The 8,479-nt window shown below is 53.4% G+C and overlaps 1 protein-coding gene across 1 annotated transcript; it reads right to left on the bottom strand.

Moving 5' to 3' along the window:
• Positions 1-5,278: 5,278 nt before the first annotated feature.
• LOC112890700 (U-box domain-containing protein 4-like) lies at positions 5,279-8,447 on the bottom strand. The gene is made up of 3 exons (XM_025957551.1): positions 7,979-8,447; positions 5,933-7,772; positions 5,279-5,819 (listed from the first exon to the last, which is right to left on the bottom strand). The coding sequence occupies exons 2-3, from the start codon at positions 6,938-6,940 to the stop codon at positions 5,733-5,735; spliced, it is 1,095 nt and encodes a 364-aa protein (XP_025813336.1). The 5' UTR covers positions 6,941-7,772; positions 7,979-8,447; the 3' UTR covers positions 5,279-5,732.
• Positions 8,448-8,479: the final 32 nt, after the last annotated feature.

Here is an 8,479-nt window from a genome sequence, read left to right as displayed (position 1 = left end):
AACAGAGAGGGATAGGGAGAGAAGAAGCAGCGACGCTGCTTCGCTAAGAACTCGAGTGCGTCATCGACGACTCATCGTCATCGCCCGCATCCCACACTGCACGCTGTTCATCGCCCCTGCCCGGAAATCCCATACGGCCATACGGCGCCGCGTGTTGGGGATTGAATAGCACCGAGAATGATCGATGCAAATATGTTCTGTTTCCTTTTTTCAAGTTTTTAGATATGTTCCGTTTCCTTTCTTTTAATTTTTTATGCTGTGCTTCTTTGTGCGGTGGTCAAGCGTTTTGGTTCTGTGTTTCTTTCTCTAGGGATAGCGTGGTACTACATGTTCTTTCTTCTACGTGCGCGTCTCTTTAGGTGTGGGTGGTTAGCTTTGGAATTTGGAACCATACTTTGGTCTGGTGCCAAGAATGCCATCACCTGAAATGAAACTGAACGGCCCGTTTCTGTTCACACAGAAAGATGCAAAACATTTCTTTTCTCTTGGATGTTTTTTTTCTTATTATCGGTCTGGAGTTTTCTTGTCGAAAAAAGTATAGTTTACCCGGGATCACACGTTATCTCGTGTTGTTTCTTTACATTATTTGGATCACTTTATCTGTCGCAGTCTAATCCTTGATTGGCATATTTTCCTAGAAAAAAAACTCTTGTCCAAGCGTACGGTCCGACGCCGACAAAAACAAAGCTTTACTTGTCCAAACTATTGAACAATCGATCCTCGCAACAGCAAGTACTGCCACCAACTGTACGGGCCAACCTCACACACGATACGGGCCAACCTCACACACGAGGTACCGTTTGTTTCCGCTTATTTTTTTATTTTGAAGATTCGATTTTAGAAAATTTAAAAATCGGATGACTCTCATAATCGAGAATCGAGATTCCCAGCTGATTATGGATTCTCGATTCTGGGAGTCATCCGACTTTTAATTTTTTTAAAATCAAGCTTTCAAAATCGAAAATAAGCGGAAACAAAAAGTCTGAGATCTCCCTGTCACCCCAACCACTGCAGGGGCTTGTCCGACGCAGCCGGTTTGTTTGCGTCCAAAACGCCAACAGTTCTCTGCGTGCGTGGTTGGATCATGGCCGTTGCTGTTGCTGGCCAGGGCAAAGTTAATCTATAAATCAAGATCCATGGTGATTGTGTTTAAGTGATACCAAATTGTTAGTATGCGGGACCCACGTGTCATAGCTACTAGTACGAATTGTAGCATGGCCACAATCCAAGCATCTCATCGTAGCCAAATTTTAGCCGTGCTTTGGTTTAGCTCTAGCAACATTTTTGCTTGGCAGGCCAAGGATAACACCAACCAAACAGCCCCAGGCCTGCATTCTCCGTCTCTCTTTGCAACAGCTCCTCCGTCTGAAAGCTAGGGACTTTACTTCTAATTGTTTTTTTCACCAAGAACCTGCAGGACATCCGCGCGGCATTATACCAGAGACATGCCATGGCATCAGTCGTTTAATTAACGGGGCCGTGTGGCGGGCAAGGCCCAAATGATGTGCGTTCCGTATGATTAACCAATTGTGTCCAGATCTCTCTCTCTCTCTCTCTCTAGTTTCTTATAGGGTTGGCAACGGGTCGGGTTCGGGTCGGGTAAAGCAAATACCCGCCCGCGAGCGTACCCGCGACAGCAGGCTGTACCCGACCCGAATCGTACCCGCGGGTACAAAATCCTACCCGTACCCGTACCCGACGGGTATCGGGTCGGGTATCGGGTACCCGTCGGGTATGACACAAACAGCAGTTTATATAGCAGTTTATACAACAATTATGCATGTGCCATGTATATACTTTCAAAAAAAATTCTGCATATATACAATTGAAATTTATGGCTGCCCATCAGCCCACAATTCACACAAGAGACTTATAATGTATGGGCTGTCTGAGGCAGTGGTCCACTGGGCTGTTGGCTTTATGGGCCAAAAAAAAATATGCACAGTACTATTCGGGTACCTGACGGTTACCCGCGGGTAAGAAGTGATACCCGCGCCCGACCCGAATTGAACTCGGGTCGGGTACGGGTACTGCCCGCGGGTAGATTTTCGTGCCCGAACCCGTACCCGACGGGTCGGGTACCCGACGCGTACCCGTACCCGCGGGTAAAATTGCCATCCCTAGTTTCTTACACTGACCGGACAGCTAAACCTGTAGGTCTGCGGAGGGGCACGCACGCCAGTGACAGCTCAGAAACCACGGACAGGAGCAAGAAAATGAAGCGCCAGGAATCTTCCTGGATTTTTGATCTCTTTTTAATCACAAAACAAGTGTGTTCTTGCATTAACAGCAAATGTAACACCTGAGCAAGATAAACAAACAAATGAACTGAACAGCAACCTGTTGGTGGTGAAGAAATTATTCTGAGCTGCCGGGACATGCCAGAAGCTTTAAAAAAACGTAAGGTCTGTATGTTTGCCTGTCGACAGGGCCATACCGCGCTTAAGGTGCGGCGGCCGATTCGGCCGCTACACCTGCGGCGCGAGATATGTGGCGTGGCGCGGTCGTCCGAGGCAGGCAGCCAAATACGCCTGTAGCCTGCCTCTTCGACGTTGGCCAAAGCTTTGAGACACTGCACGATCTGGTTACTGAATTCTGAACAGTGCGGGAGCAGTTGTCGTTTCCGAGTACCGTTCTGAGCCATGTACTGAAATTAAAACCCTACTGTTCCGGTAGCTGTATGCATGCTCCGGACCTCACCGACCCAACATTTCTTTTCTCTGAACGTCGGATCCAGCATTACTTGATCGGAGTAAATTATTGCACATGGGAATACGCCGTTACGAAATTCGTGCATCATGGCATCGCATCTCAATTTATTTTGAGAAAATAAATACTCCATGTGACTTAGCAATAGCGTGAACTTTTTATGTACCTTATTATGAAGTGCTTGTATCATTGAGCACCAAAAAGAGAGAAAAAGGAGAAAAAAAAGAGATCAAGATAAGGGACGGCCAGCATCAACATGCAAGTTGCCAATAATGTAGCGCTAGTGATGCCTGTGTATTATCGCGATCACGCGGACAATGTCATGCAGATACAAGAATTCAAAGCTCAACGCGAGACACGAAAGAGGAAGTGGTCTGCTTGGAACTTGAAATAGCCCTGAGGCGTAGAAACGCCTGATACTTCTGCCCATAAGACTCTAATACAAAATTCCAAATTCCAAACTCAACCTTCCCTGCCTAGTTGAAGTTCCTCCGCTCTTTGTTTTGGACAACCATGTCAACAGATGAACAGATTAATAAAAAAAAAGTGAAATATACAGCACACCGTTTTTTTTTGAAAAAAAAGATGTGCTGCTGCATCGATCGCTCACGCTGTGGCGACTGGCGACCGGCTAGCAGCTGCAGCGCCGGCTCTCTGCAAGCTGCCGCGCGCGGCGCCCGCTTCCCACACCTGGGGCCTGCCGCTGCTGCCCCCACTGCTCGGGCACGCCCGCTGGGGCGCGTGCACGTGGCGCATCCACATCCAGCCAGCGTGGGGGCTGGCAGCCGGGCCGGGCCGGGTCGCCACGTGGCCGGACACCACAGCCCTAGCTCGCTCGAGCGCCACCTACCCATCGGTGACCATCCGCCCGCCATCCATCTCGCGCCCCCGCCCGCCTAGCTCGCCGCTGTCTGTCCCCGTCGTCAACCTCCCGCCGCGCCCACGAGCCATGGCCGCCTGCTCGCTCGCCCTGCACCCGCGCTTCCCATCACGCGCAGGTCCATCCATGCCCACACGAAACGCCAGGCCCACGCCGCGCCTGAAAAAGGAAAGGTTCGGCAGCATTGCCCGGGCCGCCAGGTAGTAGCTCAAAACAAAACAAAAAGGAAGCGCATAAACTGCGACAGAGGGCACGCAAGCAGCAAGCAGGCAGGAAGAATCTCTCCTGCATCTCCAGCATCCAACGAACCCACGATGACGAAAAGAGGAGGCGTAAGTGGCGCCGCATGATTGGCTCTTCCTTTTTGCATGGCAGCAATGTGCAGCGGCAGCAGCTCCGCGACGAGGACGAGGAGCAGCAATGGGAATGTCGGTCCGCATATTTAAAATATCCGATATTCCATATCCATATCTTTATTCGAATTTAAATTTAATATGATAGTAAAATAGATACATATAAATTCGATTTTTATTATTTTTCTCTATCCAATTCAACATCCGTATTCGACACTATCCGTAAAACTATTTAAAAAAATTATATTTATTTTTCATAACCAATATTATTATTTTTTATAATAAAATTATAAAAAAGTAAGTTTATGCGTAAATATTCTTGTTTTATCTATTTATAGGTGAAATCATTTTTATATTTTTTATTATATATTAACTAAAAATATTTATATATTTATTGAAAATATATTTTTATTTCTAATTTTATTTTTTATATATTTATTTATTAAAATATTTGTTGATAAATAAACTATTTTTGATTCATACTTTAATTTGTGCATGTATAATGATTTAATATTATAAAACTATCAATAAAGAATAGTTAAATATTATCCTATATATCGAGTAAATATCCTAATTCGTATCCGAATCCGAGGCATCCATTTTGCATTCGCATTTGAGAATATCCAAATTCGTATCCGTATTCGAGTTAAAATATAATAAAAAAATATTATCCAAATCCGATTGCATGCGTATCCGATCCGCTTATCGCAGCACCACTGGTCCGCCGGTGCTCCTCTTGCAGTTGTTGTAAGGCGCAACGCACCGAAACCATCGAACATGCTTTCCGGCCGGTGCGGCTGCGGCGCTGCCACAGAACTCGGCAAACTCGCATAGATTGGGACTAGGCCCGGCTCAATACTGTGCATCTTCCTGGAATCCGGTATGAACGGAGGAGCTCGAAGGAAGCACTTCAGGAGGTGGAGCGTGAGAGGGCCGGCAGTGCTTGATCCAGATTTTTTTAAGCCCCACGTGGGGGTGTATGGTTTTGTATTTTTGCCTCAAAAAGGCAGGAAGCAGCCGGCTCTCCAGTGGCGCCGAAGAGGACGGCGAGGTAGGTGACAGAGATGGCACTCGCATAGCCCGGCCATATCGCCATCGATTGAACCGGCAAGGAAAGGATGCCGGTTTACCGAGTCACGGCCAACGCACGAACCGACCGGCCGCCGTTCGTGCCACGGAACGAGGCCTGGGACCCCGGCCGGCCGAGGGCCGGCGCAACCGCCGCTCGCCGTCGCCGGGGAGCCACGCGTGGAGACGTCAGGGAGACGGGGATCCAGTCGCCATCGCAGGTTCCCCGACCAACCAGAGACCAGACGAGACAGGCACACCAGAGGCGTTTCCTTCTCGCATCCACCACAGGATCGGAAACCAACTTTTGGATTCGTTCCTGACGCAGCACGCGCGCGCACGTCACACGCTGAGGCTAGCACAATCCGACCCACACGGGAAGGAGACGCGCGAGCACGAAGCTCCTTTCTGCAGCTTCGCGGCACACACCCTTGCTTAGCTTCGCCTCGCCGCGGCCGGCGGCGAGGAAGCAACCAGACTGGGAAGTGGAAACTGGAAATGGAGCAGAAAGGAAAGGAAGTTACAGGGAGGGAGGCTAGAGCTAGACTGTTCTTCGGCGACATCTCGCTTGAGGAAACTGCACACTCGATCGCGGACGCAAACACGCTGCCTGCTACTTACACGCGCGCCGGCTCGTCCCGTCGAAGAAGTGGAGGAAGGAAGTTGGCACGAACGAACGGCCGAGGTGGGAATGGGATCGCCCGGTTGCGAAGGGGAAGACGTCACTCCGCCGCAACGACCGCCGCCGCCGGCCTCGCGCGGAGGCTCGGGCTCCGCGGCTGCCGCAGCATCTCGATCAGCGACTCCGCCTGATGAAATTGGAAAACGGATTAGTTTGCGGACCGCAGTATTGGACTGAGCTCAAATGGGCGAGATGATTTGAGGGGTTTTTATTTTGTTGATGCGGGAATGTGGCGGGTACCTTGGCCCGGAGCTTGGGGCGGGCGGAGGATGACTGGGAGAGGGCGACGAGGGGCGGGATGGCGCCCTCGCGGGCGACCATGGTGCGGTAGGCGGCGTTGTCGTCGCAGATCTGCAGGAGGGAGAGCGTGGCGATCTCCTTCTGCCGCGAGGTGCCCGCCTCCACCATCTCGACCAGGACGGGGATGCCGCCCTCCTCGACGGCGGCGGCGCGGCCCTCGCCGGAGCCCACGAGGGAGTGGAGCACGTAGGCGGCCTTGTCCACCATGCCGGACTCCGGGTCGGCCATGAGGTCGAGCAGGGGCCGCACGGCGCCGGCCTCGACGGCGCGCTGCCGGTTCTCGCGCGCCCCGCCGCAGAGCGCGTAGAGCGCGGTGGCGGCGTCCTTCTTCCCGCGCGCGCCGCCGGCCTCGAGGAGGGAGACCAGCAGCGGGACGGCGCCCGCGCGGCCGACGGCGGCCGCGGTGGCGCCGTCGAGCTGGGCCAGCCGGAGCAGCGCGCACGCGGCGTTCTCCCGCGCGGCGGGCGACGCGGCGGACTTGAGCGCGTGCACCAGCGGCCGCACCGCGCCCGCCGCCGCGATGGCCGCCTTGTTCCCGTCGCAGATGGAGAGGTTGAGCAGCGCCGTGACGCCGTGCTCCTGCAGCAGCGGGTCCGCGTGCGACAGCAGCCGGACGAGCGGCCGCACGCCCCCCACCGCGGCGATGCGGACGCGGTTGTCCGGGTTGTGCTTGGCCAGCAGCCGGAGCTCCATGGCCGCGCGCCGGAGCGAGTCCAGCGACGGCGAGGGGGACTCCAGCTCGGCCACCAGAGACGAGATGGCGTCCTCCGACGCCTCCGACGCGCAGGACAGCAGCAGGCGGTGGATGCCCGCCGCCGCGGCGCCGGGCGTGAAGGAGAGGTCGTCGCTGCCGCACTCACTGAAGGGCTCCGAGCAGGAGGAGTCGCCGCTGTCGCTGTAGCAGCTCGTGCTCCGCCGCCGCGGGGAGCTGGACGCGTCCGACTCCATGCGAGGGAGGAAGACCGGGGGGGGGGGGATGGAACCGGCTCCTTGCTCCGCGAGCGTTGGCGACGCGAGGACAGGATCACAGGAACAGGAACGGATGAAATAAAAGAGTCGGGTCGGGTGGGTTGCGCTGCGCAGGTTGGGGTTGTGGTCGTCCTCGCAGTAAGATCAGAATTGGGTGGATGATGGGATGGTGCTGTAGGCGTCAGGCGGTCGTGCCACTCAGTGGATGACGCCAGCGTTGGGTCCAGCACCAGCGACCTCATGGTCCTCCTGGAGCGCATCGTCTTCCTCGGCGACGAGATCGAAGGCTTCAGATGGCTGTCATCAGCCAGCTCTCCTCCATGCCATTGCCATCGACCTCGACTCTGACATCTACCTCTTCGTAGACTCACACCCTCAGGTAAAAGATCCTTTCTTTACTTTCCGGTGCAAAAAATTCTGTCACATTCTTTGCTTTGTGTATGAAACTAACCATTCCCTGTTCCGGCCAATTATATGGAACAATGTTCGTCAACAGGACCGAGGGTTGAACTGTACTTATAGCAACCAAAATTGAGTAGATGCTACTAAGACAAAGTTGGCACTAATATACAATCCAGACTAAGAAACTGAACAATGAACAGCGGTGGTAAAGGACTTCAAAACTTTAGATTATCTAAACTAGAAAGAGCGAACTATAATCTTATGCAATTTTAAGTTAAAAATAATAAAAATCAAGTTGAACAGTGAACAGGATCACATCCGTTACCACCTGTGGTCAGACCTTAACTTCCGGTATCCAATGTCGTCAGAGTACTAACCAACACAAACACCCAAGCTTAGGGTAACAAACCTGAAACACAAAAATAGATACTGAGATGAACGTCCCAGTGCCACAATGTTACTTCTTCACCTGCTAATACAGTTCTGCTGCTTTGGACACACAAGTTTCCAGGGCAAAATATTTTCAGAGCAATGGCATTTTATTCAGAGTGAGAAATTCTATCCTACTTGCAGACATTTTCAGAAATGCTCAAGTAGTATCCACATAGCACAAACCTGAAACACCAGCCACCCGAACTGGTGCGCCGTGACCATAGCATGCTCCTTGGGCGGCTTCACAGCCCCAATCTCGTCGTTGTCAGCTTCATGGCACGACTCCTCCACCACGGCCTTGGGACTTGGGAGGAGGCACAACCTCCGGCATCCGCCCTCGCGAGGGCCGCCGGGTGCAGCGCGGGGGGCTCCGCGGAGCTCGCGACTGCGGCGGCGCAGAAGAGTAGCAGGCCGCTGCCTCCTTGCCCGCCCGCTGGGGCAGGGACGGGGAAGCGGAAGGGAAGAGAGAGGCGAGGAGGGAGGACTTGACGGAGGCGGATGAGCCCGCGGAGCGGCGGGGCGCGATACGGAGGAGGGCATCGCGGGGGAGCCTCGCCGTCGCCGCTGCGGCGGAGGCCGTGGTGGCTTGGGGCATGGCGCCCTGGAAGGTTCGAGCACCTCCCTGCTCTGCTGCCTCGCCTCGTCGGCGGTAGCCGCCGCCGTCGTGGTGCCACCGCACATTTA

Source organism: Panicum hallii, chromosome 4 (genome assembly GCF_002211085.1).
Source record: "Panicum hallii strain FIL2 chromosome 4, PHallii_v3.1, whole genome shotgun sequence".
Classification (NCBI taxonomy): Eukaryota; Viridiplantae; Streptophyta; class Magnoliopsida; order Poales; family Poaceae; genus Panicum; species Panicum hallii.
Note: the sequence above shows the minus strand (reverse complement) of the source record. Positions and strands in the feature narration are given on the sequence as shown.